Source organism: Tupaia chinensis, unplaced genomic scaffold, assembly GCF_000334495.1.
Source record: "Tupaia chinensis unplaced genomic scaffold, TupChi_1.0 Scaffold148004_1, whole genome shotgun sequence".
Lineage (NCBI taxonomy): Eukaryota > Metazoa > Chordata > Mammalia > Scandentia > Tupaiidae > Tupaia > Tupaia belangeri.
In genome coordinates this window covers 529,577-542,622 of record NW_006207854.1, presented here as the reverse complement: position 1 = coordinate 542,622, position 13,046 = coordinate 529,577, and the positions used below count along the sequence as shown (strand labels likewise).

Here is a 13,046-nt window from a genome sequence, read left to right as displayed (position 1 = left end):
TCAGCAGGACACCAAGAGAACACCTGGAGACCACCCAGGCGGGGCTGGTCCTGGAGTCCTGGGCCTGTGACCCTGGAGCCAGTGTGGCCTCTGCTGTCCTCCGTCTCCGGGAAAGCAGAGGCGAGGAGCTTGGGTTGCAGCGAGATTTAGGTTAGATAGTGAGGCGACTTTCCCGATGGCGGCAGTGTCACGGGAAGGGAAGAGGCTGCTGGGGGTAGATTCTAGGCAGGATAGAGAAGAGTGGCAGAAACGGTGACCTTTAGTGGGGCCTGGTTGGCGACACTACCTGAGGGGTTGTTCTCCGAGGGACTACAGAGGGTGCTGGGGCAGAGGAGGGAGAGCCTGTAAGGTTCCCTACAGCGGGCAGGCCTGGATTTGGAGAGGCTCAGGGAGGGAACGGCAGGCCCCAGCGGGGTGAGGTGGTGTGGGGTGGGTGGAGGGTGAGGCTCCCTCCTTCCCTCTGGCAGGGATGCTGCGCCAGCCCTGCCTGACGCCCGACCTTTCCTCCCTGGCAGGCCTGACGGAGGACGAGGACGTGCGCGCCATGCTGCGGGGCTCCCGGCTCCGCAAGATCCGCTCGCGCACGTGGCACCAGGAGCGGCTGTACCGGCTGCAGGAGGACGGCCTGAGCGTGTGGTTCCAGCGGCGCATCCCGCGCGCGCCGTCGCAGCACATCTGTGACCCTGCCTGACGCCCGACCTTTCCTCCCTGGCAGGCCTGACGGAGGACGAGGACGTGCGCGCCATGCTGCGGGGCTCCCGGCTCCGCAAGATCCGCTCGCGCACGTGGCACCAGGAGCGGCTGTACCGGCTGCAGGAGGACGGCCTGAGCGTGTGGTTCCAGCGGCGCATCCCGCGCGCGCCGTCGCAGCACATCTGTGAGCGGGCTGGGGCGCGGGGGAGCGGGGCAAGCGGGGACCCCGGACCCGCCTCCCGGCGCGCCGCCCTGACCCAGCCCTTCCCGCCGTCTTCGTGCAGCACATCCCTCACCATCGCCTTCAAGGGCCGCCGCAAGAACCTGGACCTGGCGGCCCCCACGGCGGAGGAGGCGCAGCGCTGGGTGCGCGGCCTGGCCAAGCTGCGGGCGCGCCTCGACGCCATGAGCCAGCGCGAGCGGCTCGACCAATATCCTTCCCCTGCTGGAGGGAGGGCCCTGTCCTGACGGCCACGCCCTGAGATGGAGGCCCTGGTCGTGGGAGTGGCGGGTGGTGACGTGCCCTGGCCTGCCCAGAGCTGCCCCGGGAGGGGAGGAGCCAGGGCTCTCTAAAGGGGGTAAGGAGGGCCTCCCGAGTTGGTGAGCCCGGGACCCATGGAGAAGACTGCTGCTCGGGGAGTTCAGGCCAGCGGGGAAGCACAACTCTGTCCCAGAGCTGCCAGACACAAATGGGGGTGACTGACTCGGGGCTACCTGTGAGCGGGGAGGGGGGCCCAACCTGGCACGAGTGTTTCCTGAGCACCCACACCTGGATCCACTCCTACCTGCACCGGGCAGACTCCAACCGGGACAGTAAAATGAGCTTCAAGGAGATGAAGAGCCTGCTCCGAATGGTCAATGTGGACATGAATGACATGTACGCCTACCGCCTCTTCAAGGTGGGACCCCCACCCCGGGCCCCTGCCTGCCCTGCCGCCACCCTGCCCTCTGCCCCGGCCCGCGGCCATCAGCTACCCGGCCCAGCGCGCAGAAAGGCAGCACCTGGGCCCAGTTACCCTCCCCGCCCTGAGTCCATTGGGCCTGATGGACAGGGGGAAGGGGGCCTAGAACTTCTTTCCTCACACCCTCAGGCAGAGCCCAAGTGGGGGCGGGGCCCCACTCCGCGGAAGCTGGCGGGCAGAATGATTTTCATTTCTGAGTCTGCAGGGCACCCTTTGCACACGTGACCAAGTGGCTTGCACATGGGTGCAGACAGGAGTCAGCTTGCAGGTATACATGCATCTGCACAGACACGTGTGAACCCACTTCCATGTAGGGCCTTCCACTGGTGCACACGCAGCCCTCCACGTGTGACTGTGTACACCTCACCCATGGGGGCCTGGTCACACGGGCAGACGACCTCGTGTGACCAGGCTGAGGCTCTGAGTGACAGGAGAGTGTGGCACCTGTCCACGAGGGCCCATAGCTCCTCAGGGACCGCTCCAAGAACCCTGTTTGTTGCTCATTGAGCCTGTGTGAGTGTGAGGATCGGAATGTGTACACACGGGAGGGGCATTGTGGTCCTGCCCCAGGCCGCCATTTCACGCCATCCTGCACCTCTGGGTGTTTGTTTGTTTTGCTTTGCTTTTAATTTATTTCATAAGTGAGCACAAGAGCAGGTTTGGGATTTGTTTTTTTAATCGCCAGAGGACATGTGTGCCTGCCAGAGGGGACAGCACCCCTGGAAGGGGCACGGCCACGCCGCTGTCGCTTCTCCATTTCTCCGCGTTGGCATTTGGGGCACGCAGGCACATGTGCACCGCTTGTTTTTCATGCCGGGGCCGGGATTCAGAACTCAGCCATGTGGGATCTGGCTCATTTTTTTGTTTTGGGTTTTTTTTTTTTTTTAGAATTATTTAATTAATTAGTTTATTAATTTTAATTTGACCAGAGAGGGACAGAGTGAGAGAGAAAGGGAAAGCGAGAAAGCAAGTGGCAGTCGGCCATGTGGGAGTCTGGCACCCCAACCACCACGCCACCTGCCATTCCCGGGAACTGGCTCACTTAATCACTAGGCTACGGGGCAGGGCAGAGAGAGAGAGTCTAGATGCCACGATTTGCCTCTACTCTCAGCCAGCCCAGATCTTGGGCACGTGCATGCGCTATGTACTGAGGGAGGTCTCCGGGTGCAAACCCACACCCTCCCCATGTGGTCTGCCTCACGGAGTCACATTTTGCCACTGCGCTCTGTCTGGCTCCTACACCTCCATTCTTAGGGTAGGTCATTGCACAGAGGGACAAACACTGAGCTCAGGAACCTTCCATAAAATCCTGTCTGTGTGGGGGCCAGCAGTTGGTGTGTTGGTTGAGGCACTGGACTCCCACATGGTCGACTGGTTCAAGTCCCAGATCTGATGCCTTAAAACTCACGCCTGGTACATGTGCACACATGCCCCAAATCCCAAGAAGAGATTGTGGGGTGGCCATCCCCTCAAGGGGTGAGTTCTCACTTTCCCTCTTTCTGTCTGTCTCTCTCTGGTGAGCACAGACACGCTATGGCAAAAACCTTAAAAAAAAAAAAAAAAAAAAGAATCCTGTCTGAGTAAGCTAGAGAGACTGCAGCCTTGGTCTTGGTTTCTCCTGTGAAAGGGCCATCCAGATCCAGGTGGCATAGTGGTTAAGGCACTGGACGCTCACATGGCCGACTGCAGTTCAGTCCCAGATACGGCGACTTTCTCTTTCTCTCTCTGGTAACCACACACTCATCGCACGTGCCCAGTAGCAAATTAAATAATAATGATAAATAAAATGAAGTAAATAATTCTAAAAAGAAAAGGGGTTGGGACCAGCAGATGGCATGGTGGTTAAGGGTGCTGGACTCCCACATGGCCAACCATGGTTCAAATCCTGGACCTGGTGGCTCGATTTCTCACTTTCCCTGCTCTCTCTCACTCTATCCATCTCTGGTCAAATTAAAATAAATAAATAAAAATAAATAAAGTTAAATAATATAATTCTAAAAAAATAAAAAGAAAAGGGCATTCTCTTCCCAGCTGGGGTAGATGACAGATCTATCGACAGTGGGCCAGATTTCCTGGAGTGTCTCTGCCCTCTGAGTGCCCTTCCCCGTCCCTCGTGCCCAGGAGTGTGACCATTCCAACAACGATCGGCTGGAGGGGGCTGAGATCGAGGAGTTCCTGCGGCGGCTGCTGAAGCGCCCAGAGCTGGAGGAGATCTTCCACCGGTACTCGGGCGAGGACCGCGTGCTGAGCGCCCCTGAGCTGCTGGAATTCCTGGAGGACCAGGGCGAGGATGGCGCCACACTGGCCCGTGCCCAGCAGCTTATCCAGGCCTATGAGCTCAACGAGACAGGTGGGGGCCTACGAGGCAGAGTTGGGTCTTGGCACCTGGAGGTCCGGGTTCCCTGCCGGGTGGCTGTGAATACCATCATGGGCAGGTCACCTCGCTTTCTCTGGACTCAGCTCCCACGTCTGTAAATGGCACAGTCCTGGGTTCAGTAGAAGGCCGAGTGCATAGCTTACATGCTCTAGTCAGCAGTAGTCATTACTGCCCAGGCAAGAGAGCTCGGGGCCATTCGGGCCAGACCCGGGAGTCCTGCAGTGGCCTGACGCTCTCTCCTGCCCACCCCGCTAGCCAAGCAGCACGAGCTGATGACACTAGATGGCTTCATGATGTACCTGTTGTCGCCTGAGGGGGCTGCCCTGGACACGGCCCACACGCGTGTGTTTCAGGACATGGACCAGCCCCTCGCCCACTACTTCATCTCCTCCTCCCACAATACGTATCTGACCGACTCTCAGATCGGGGGGCCCAGCAGCACCGAGGCCTATGTTAGGTACTGGGGTAGGGGCACAGTGTCTGGGAACCTGGGGAGGGATATGGGGCTCTACCCCCACTCTGGGCTCCTGGAGTCGGCTGGCTCAGTCTGCCCCTTACCCTGCCCTGTGGCACCCACACCACCTGTCTGTCTGTCCATCTGCCCATCTGCAGGGCCTTTGCCCAGGGGTGCCGCTGTGTGGAGCTGGACTGCTGGGAGGGGCCGGGAGGGGAGCCCGTCATATACCATGGCCACACGCTGACCTCCAAGATTCTCTTCCGTGACGTGGTTCAGGCTGTGCGTGACCATGCTTTCACGGTGAGCCCCGGGACCCCATGCCCAGCCCAGAGCCTTCTCAGTGACCTCTGGCCCTACCCACACCTCAGGTGCCCTCAGTCCTTGCACGACAAACCCCTGCCCAGGGAGTCATTCATCCCCCCAAGGCTGCGGAGGACCCATGGCCAATGGGGCAGGACGAAGCTGGATGTATGTTCTCTTCGTCCACCCTCATAGCTTATGGATGTATAAAAACCAGCAAATTCCCAGAAGAAAACCTTGGGGGAGAGGGGGGAAGACATTTCCATCATGGCGTCCATCGAGTGAGCTGTAAGAGAAGCTCAGTGTTGGTGACTGTATAAGCACTTCAGCATCAGCCAAGGAATACAGCTGTCACCACCAATAAGTGGCAGGAGTTTGCACTGTAACTGACGTGGTCAGGGCCACTAACATGTGAAGAGCCCCCTCAGCCTCTCGGGCAGTTGCCCTTCCCTGAGGTCCCAAACCTGACCTCTGCCCCTCCACGTACGCACTGGTTCTAGGGTGCCAAGTCCCAGTGGCACAGTCCCCAAACCTCCAGAGTCCTGCTTTTGCCTTCGTGTCCTGAAGGGGTTGGGATTCTGTGTAGGGTAGAGGAGTTGGGGTGTGTGTGTGGGGTGGCTCTGAGCTGCTGCTGTCCCCCCCGCAGCTGTCCCCCTACCCTGTCATCCTGTCCCTTGAGAACCACTGTGGGCTGGAGCAACAGGCTGCCATGGCCCGCCACCTCCGCACCATCCTGGGAGATATGCTGGTGACACAGGCACTGGACTCGCAGAACCCCGAAGAGCTGCCATCCCCAGAGGTGACACTCCCAGATTTCTAACCTGGGGGGGGGGCCTGGCTGGAGTCTTCCCTCCCTCACTCCTTTCACCTTCTGGGTCAAGACCCCTCAGCTCGCTCTGCCCTAACCTGCCCCTATGCCACCGATCTGCTGCTATCGGCCACCCCATGGGCTTGTCCTTCCCCTCTCCCAAGGTTTTCATCTGGAAATTTCTGCTGTTTTCTGGCCCTCCATCCTTGACTCATTGCACCCTCTTACCTGGCACTCGGGCCTTCCATGACCTGGTCTGGCCTGCCTGCTGGGCCTCCTTGCACTTGGTCCCTGCAGACTCAGCCGGTCCCACCTCTGGGCCTCAGCTGACGTGGCCTTCACCTGGAACTCCCTTCCCAGCCATCTGCTCAGCTTCAGCCGCCTCTCCCTGGGTCTTGCAGAGTTCCTTCCTGGCCAGGGTGCTGTCCTCCCCGCCAGCCCAGTGCATCTCTGGTCTCTTGGGATCTTCCTCCTCTTTGGGCTCCCTGGTGCCAAATTCACAGGGAATGCTGCCTCACCTTTGTGTGTGCGTGGGTGGGATTTTTGTCATTAATGAAAATAATGTACGTATGACAAAAAAAAAAAAAAAAAAGACCCCAAATGGGGAATCTAAAGTGTATACAGTGAAAAATGGGTTTCCTCTACTCATCTCGTCCTGTCCAATTTCACAAGAAGTAACCATCCTCAACAGTCTCTTCCTTCTGTTTTAAGTTTATTTCTATTTCTTCCATAAGCAGTATGACCAGAAAAGGGGAGAGAGAGAGAGAGAGAGAGAGACAGCACCCCCAGCAGGGTCTTGGCATCTCTATCCACCCCAACCTCGGCCAGTTCTGATCACGGTCGTGTGTGAGCCTGGCATACCCAGGCAGGCTTCCGATGTGAACCCGGAACCTTCTCGTGTGGGTCAGCCTCAGACTGTTGCATTATATTGCTCCACCACCATCCGGTCCCCTTCAGTGTTTTTTTGTCCTTCCAGAATTTTCCCTTGCAGCTATACCTATGTACATACCTACCGTCTCCTTTCCTGTTACGCCGAAGGGCCTGTGTGATTACACCTGACGCTCCCTTCGTCCACTGCGACCCTGTCACAGAGGGCTCCTCTCCCAGCCGGAGCCGCTTCCTTTGTAACGGCTGCCGTGTAGTATTCTGACACATGGGGGGACTGAACCTGATTAGCCACCCCTCGGTGGTGGCCTCGCAGTTAGTTCCCCACTTTTCCGATGAGAAACATCTCTCATCTCTGTCTCCTTTCCTGCCCTCCACCCCCAGCCAGCCTCCCACACAGCAGTGGTTGAATGACTGACTGACCAACTGGCCCACTCAAGGGGGCTGACAGGGCTCACCCCTTCCCCTCTGTCTTGGCCTCTACAGCAGCTGAAGGGCCGGGTCCTGGTGAAGGGGAAGAAGCTGCCCGCTGCTCGGAGTGAGGATGGCCGGGTTGTATCTGACCGGGAGGAGGAGGAGGAAGAGGAGGAAGAAGAGGAGGGGGCGGAGGCTGCAGAACAGAGGCGGCGGGTGCGTGAACTGAGGTTGGCCAGAGGGGCTTGGCCGGGGCCTGGTGGGGCTGCCCACGGTTAGGTGGGGCAGGGCAGGGGGTAGGACTGTGGAGCTGGAGCCAGCGGGCCCCCACTGAGGCCATTTCTCCCAGACCAAGCAGATCTGCCCAGAGCTGTCAGCCCTGGCTGTGTACTGCTGTGCCACCCGCCTGCGGACCCTGTGCCCTGCCACTGGCCCCGCGCAGCCCTGCCAGGTCAGCTCTCTGAGTGAGCGCAAGGCCAAGAAGCTCATCCGGGAGGCAGGTAGGAACCAGGACATTGGGTATCTGGGGGCAGGGGGGCAGCAGGGCCAGGCTTCTGGGGGTGCATAATCCTGAAGTTGGTCTGGAAAGTACATTGGGGGGCCACTAGCTTTGGGGGGGCAATCAAGAGGTCAGGAGGGGCCAGCAGGTGGCGTGGTGAAGGTGCCAGATCACACACGGCCAACTTCACAGTTCGAGTACCAGATCTGACAGCTTGAAAGATACACCAGACGCTCGTGTGTGCGTGCCCCAAATCCTGAGAGAATGGAGAAGGGATTTGCAGTATGACCACCTTCCCTGGGGGGTGATTTCTTAACCCGCCCCCCGCCCCCCACACGCAAAAATCTTAAAAAAAAAAAAAAGAAAAGAAAACAATCAAGAGGAGCCCAGAGAGGGGCTCAGCTCTGGAGTAACGGCCCTGTGCATGCCCCACGTTGGGTCAGGTGTGGATAGCAGACTGGGCAGGGATGAGGGCAGCTGCTTCTGCCTTCACAGAACCCACGGCCTAGCGAGGGGTTGGGGGCAGACATAGCTGTGTCCACTTGACCATGATGGGGCTGAGGGAGCCCAGAAGAGACTGAGATCAGGGGAGGATTCTGGCTGGAGCAGGTGATGCCCGAGAAGACCCATGGCCTGAAGGATGGGGAGACAGCAGCCTGGACGGGGAGGGGTTTCTAGATAGGAGGAACAGGTCGAGCCAGGGCCTGGAGGCATGACTCCAGGAGGGGTTCCAGGAACCCACAGTGGGCTGGAGGGGTGTGGGCAGATGACGTTCAGTGACAGGGCACATCAGCCTGGGGCCAGGTTCCATGAGTCAGGGATGTGGAATGGGGCTGTGTGGCTGCAAGGGTCCCTGCTCCTCTGGCCTTCGGCAGCCTCTGAGTTCCCCTCCCACCCCAGGCCAGGGGACAGGAGCTAGGCGGGGAGGCATGCAGCATGTGCCCAGGAGTTTTCACTGTCCCCTGCCCCGCCCCAGGCAACAGCTTCGTCAGGCACAATGCGCGCCAGCTGACCCGGGTGTACCCGCTGGGGCTGCGGATGAACTCGGCCAACTACTGTCCCCAGGAGATGTGGAACTCGGGCTGCCAGCTGGGTGAGTGGGGGAGGCCTTTGGGCAGCCACAGGAGTCCTCCGCTGAGGGGCCACACAGCCTTCCAGAAGGGGCAAAGATGCCTTTTATTGATAAGAATTATCCAAAAAGCAAGGTAGTAGGCTCCTTGGTTCTGGGAGGTGTAAAAGTCTCACGTTGCTGTGAAGGTAGACACGAAAAACCTTCCCTTCCACGCGCCCCTGACACACTGACATGAGTCGACAGTGACAAGGGTGGGGCTGGGGGTGCCGAGCTCTGCCAAGGAGCTAGTCCCCTTGGGTAGGTATGAAAACCCTCGGCTTCCTCTGGCTCCTGGAACTGACCTGGCCTTGCCCTGAAGGGGCTTCTCATGCATGCCCCACCCAAGTCCACCCTTCAGACAGGGCTAAGGTATGGGTGGCCATGGGAGCTGGGCCCCTGCCGTGACCCAACACCCCACAGCCATGGTGGAGGCAGCGCTAACCAGAGGAACTCCGCTCTCTCCAGTGGGGTGTGGCCGAGCAGGGTGGGGAGGGCCACCAAGCACCCCTGCTCTGACCCTATGTGTCCACAGTGGCCCTGAACTTCCAGACACCAGGCTACGAGATGGACCTGAATGCGGGGCGCTTCCTCATCAACGGGCAGTGCGGCTACGTCCTGAAACCTGCCTGCCTGCGGCAGCCCGACACCACCTTTGACCCCGAGTGCCCTGGACTTCCCAGAACTACCCTCACCATCCAGGTCAGAGCACGCCTGAGTCCTCGCCTGGAGCTGGAGCTGCTGGGTGCCGATCTGAGGTGGAGGGAGACAAAGGAGGCCTGGGGACAGGCGTGGTGGAGGCCACCTGAGGCCTGAGTCTCTCACTCCAGAGGCCCAGGGCAGGTGGGTCTGGGCCAAAGCTCCCCTTCCTCCCTCCCCAGGTGCTGACTGCACAGCAGCTGCCCAAGCTGAACGCTGAGAAGCCAAACTCCATCGTGGACCCCCTGGTACGCATCGAGATCCACGGGGTGCCCGCAGACTGTGCGCGCAAAGAGACCAACTACGTGCTCAACAACGGTGGGTGGCGCTGGGTGGGGCGGACAGCAGAGGCAGGGAGGGGCAGGCAGCAGGGCCAGCTGGCTGACTCTGCCCCTGCCCCAGGCTTCAACCCCCGCTGGGGGCAGACCCTGCAGTTCCAGCTGCGGGCTCCGGAGCTGGCCCTGGTCCGGTTCGTGGTAGAAGATTATGATACCACCTCCCCCAATGACTTTGTGGGCCAATTTACGCTGCCACTTGACAGCCTGAAGCAAGGTTGGTGGAGTGGTGGGTCCTTGCCTCCCAGACCCTGACGCCTTCGTGCCTCACGTTTCCCTTGAGAGCCTGCCCTGGACCAGTCCCCCCGGGGCCAAACCTGAAGGGGTGGGTGTGGTCTGCCCTGTAGGGCTGAGGACAGAGGACCTGACACCGGCTGTCCTCTCCATAGGGTACCGCCACATCCACCTGCTTTCCAAGGACGGGGCCTCGCTGTCTCCAGCCACGCTCTTCGTCCACATCCGTATCCAGCGTTCCTGAGGCCTCGTATCTGTATCCCCGCTCCTCAAAGACTCCGGAGAGAACTGCAGAGAGCCCCCCTCTGGGGTGGTGGGTGGGGTTCCAGCCCACACACTGGCCTGCTTGCAGGTGCTGGGCACACCTGGGTGCTGGGGCTGCCTCGGCTCCTTTGAAGCATAGGCTGACACGCTGCTCACATGACTTAAGCAAGCCCTAGCCCTGGAGGCCTTGAGATGGCCCAGCTGCTCCTGGACTCAGCCCGCCCCCTCTTCGTGGTTACGAAGAACCAGGCCTGTCACTGCCAGACTTGGGGAGCAGAACACCTGAGCCCTTGGCCCCTCCTTGCCCAGCAGCAAGGCCATCCCTGCCTTCTTCCCCCAGAGGAGCGGATCGCCCCTACCCTCCCTGGCATGGGCCAGCGCCTGTCTTCTCCCCCCAGGCTTTGCTGCCTCTTCCCTCCAACTCTTGAATCTCATCTCCCCTTCCCTTCTCAAAGCGAGCAGAGTGCTGAGGCTCAGAGCCCTGGGAAGCCTGGCAGGAGAGGACTGCAGAGACTCCTTCAACAATAAAGTAGCACGCTTACCTTACACTGCCGCCACCTGTGATGCCGCACCCACAGGCTCATCCCCCAGGACTGATTTCGACACAGCAAGGAGGTGGCTGAAGTGCAGCTCAAAATAGCCCAGCTCTTGGCTTAAAGCTGCTGCTGGTACCATGAGCCCAGGACACTGATTCCCTTCCCCGAGGTCACAGCCCCAAACAAGCGGGGCCTTGGAGGAGGGGGCACGGACCCTCACACTCCCTCTCCAGACTCGGCCTGTTCAAAGCTCCTTTCTGCTCAGTAGTGCAATTCCGAAGGACTTGGGACTCCCTTCCCTGCACCGACCAGCCTGGGATGGGGCGGGGCTGGGAGCTTTGGCTCCCCTCTGACTTCATTCCTGCCCTCAGCTACTGGCTGGCCCAACATGCCCTATGGCTTGCCCTTGCCTCCACCGGGAGACTCCTTAACCCCAACTCCCACATTCGGTCTCAACCAACTCCCTGTCAGACGCTAGCCCTTCCAAGGCGGTCTTCCCAGCTTTGGGCTCTCATCCTCACCTTCGACCCTTTTTGTTACACCTACCCAGAGAGCAGCAGTTTGGGGGTCAGCCCTGAGTGGCATCCCCAACACAGGACTCCCAGCCAGGCCCTGACACCCCAGGCTGGGAACACAGCAAGGCCGAGTCCAGCTTCAGTGTGTGAGAAGCAGCTGAGAGCTGTCTGGCCCTGCAGGATCATTAGAGCCACTGCTGACCTGGACTGAGGGATGGGGGTGCTCTGGGGCAGGCTCCAGGGCCCAGCCACCCCTCCAGGGAATGAACCTGGGGCAGTACCAGCTCCCCTCTGGTAGATGGGCAAGGGTTGGGGAAAGAGCCCAGTTTGCCTGCAAGGGCAACATTGCCAGAGGAAGGTCTTCCCGAGTGGCCCAGCGCTGTGATCCCAAGGGCCTCCCTTGCAGGGCCCAGGCCCCAGGCCGCCATCTGTTCTGCGAACCAGAGGAATACCAGTGAGAAGGGTTTGTTCAGCTGCTTCCTTTATTAGAAACACGTGAGCTGTACTGGGCAGGACAACAATGCATTTGGTATTTCCTTCCCCCCAGAAATGGATTCCCAGCTACAGCCCAGAGAAAAGCCAAGACAAAAAGATAAAGCATACCCCTCTGTTCTCAGACACACCTGTCCGCCAGTCGCTATTTTAAAATCTAACTGAATGGAATTGTCCTAAGTCGCCTCCTTAGGTGTAGTCCGTTTGCCGGCCTGCCTTCACTTCATAGCAAGGCAAACTTGAAGCCGTGGGTCTCTCCTGGTCCAGGGTAGGTGGGCTAGGCCGCAAGTAGGCTGCCCCACAGGTGGCCAGGCACTAACACACCCCTGCCCCCTCCCACCCGCACTGCCCTTCAGTTTCTCCCCCTCCTAGCCTGCAGCTCCCTGAAGCCAGCCAAGGTCGTTGGGCCCTTAGATAAGTGCTGGTTGTCTTTGGGGAAAGAATTCAAGGCCATAGGGACACCCACCTCTGGCTCCAGAGACAGCAAGTAAGGATGGCGATGGCAATTAGAGGGAGCTGCAGGCAAGGCCTGAGACTTTGCATAAACTAGGATGTTTTAAGTAGTTTGGCGTGGGCTGGCCTTCAAACAAGACATGAGCATCATCGAAAATAGGCATGTGTGGGGAAAACGAGCCCCGTCCAGGCCTCAATCTGGAGCCAAGGTCACCTTTCTGCCCGTCTCTCTCCACCAGTCTGATCAAGTGCAGTCAATCCAAAGGCAGAGGTACAGGTTGTCTTTTAAAAACACCGCCAGGAGGACTGGGTAGCAGAACTGGGGTCAGGCCCAAGGAAGCCTCTGACAGCAACCACCCGAGGCAAGTCAGCCTGGAGGCCCCAGGGTTCAAAGTAGCCATGGTGCCCCCTTCTGTAGGCTCCTGTGGGGTGGCCCTGAACCCAACAACGGTGCTCTCAGAGCTCTCTGACTTGAGGTCCCAGAAGGAGTAGAGTGAAGAACCCAGGGACTGTTTGGACATGAAGGGGCCTAACAGCAGCCCCTGAGCCAACTCCTGCAGACCCGGGCAGGATCCCCACTGTGAGATCTAGTTGCGTCCAAGGAGCAGGCCACCTGGTTTGGGTGAGGAAAATCTGGGGCCTTGGCCAGATCTGTTTCTTCCAGAGCAGCCACTGGGGCCTCACGTTCCATGATCTGGGTCAACCAAAGCAAAGCTCACTCTAGAGATTTGCACACCCCAAATCTGAGGCAGCTCAGGCTGACGCCTGGCCCAGAACTGATTTAAGACTAGGTCAGGGAGCCATTCCAAGTTCTAGGTCTAACCCAAGGTAGGAAAGACTTGGGCATTTTGTTCTTTGATCCTCAGAGGTCTGAACAGGAAAAGTCACTCTGAGATTTGGGGCACCATGTGTCTGAAGTCTGTGGGGCTGTAAAGGCAAGCCCCTGCCTCTCTGACTTCTCCGTCCGTCCGCGGAATACAGTGAGCATCTTGCCAAGAACAGTAGCTTCTTTGGT

At 59.2% G+C, this 13,046-nt stretch overlaps 1 protein-coding gene across 1 annotated transcript; it reads left to right on the top strand.

The window, feature by feature from the left end:
• Positions 1-715: 715 nt before the first annotated feature.
• PLCD3 (phospholipase C delta 3) lies at positions 716-11,704 on the top strand. Its single transcript, XM_027768887.1, has 13 exons — positions 716-1,124; positions 1,463-1,592; positions 3,777-4,005; positions 4,288-4,489; positions 4,645-4,789; positions 5,436-5,588; positions 6,969-7,112; positions 7,246-7,396; positions 8,372-8,488; positions 9,039-9,205; positions 9,385-9,520; positions 9,605-9,754; positions 9,927-11,704. Exons 1-13 carry the CDS (start codon positions 745-747, stop codon positions 10,013-10,015), a joined length of 2,193 nt encoding a protein of 730 aa, XP_027624688.1. The 5' UTR covers positions 716-744; the 3' UTR covers positions 10,016-11,704.
• The last annotated feature ends 1,342 nt before the right edge of the window (positions 11,705-13,046 follow it).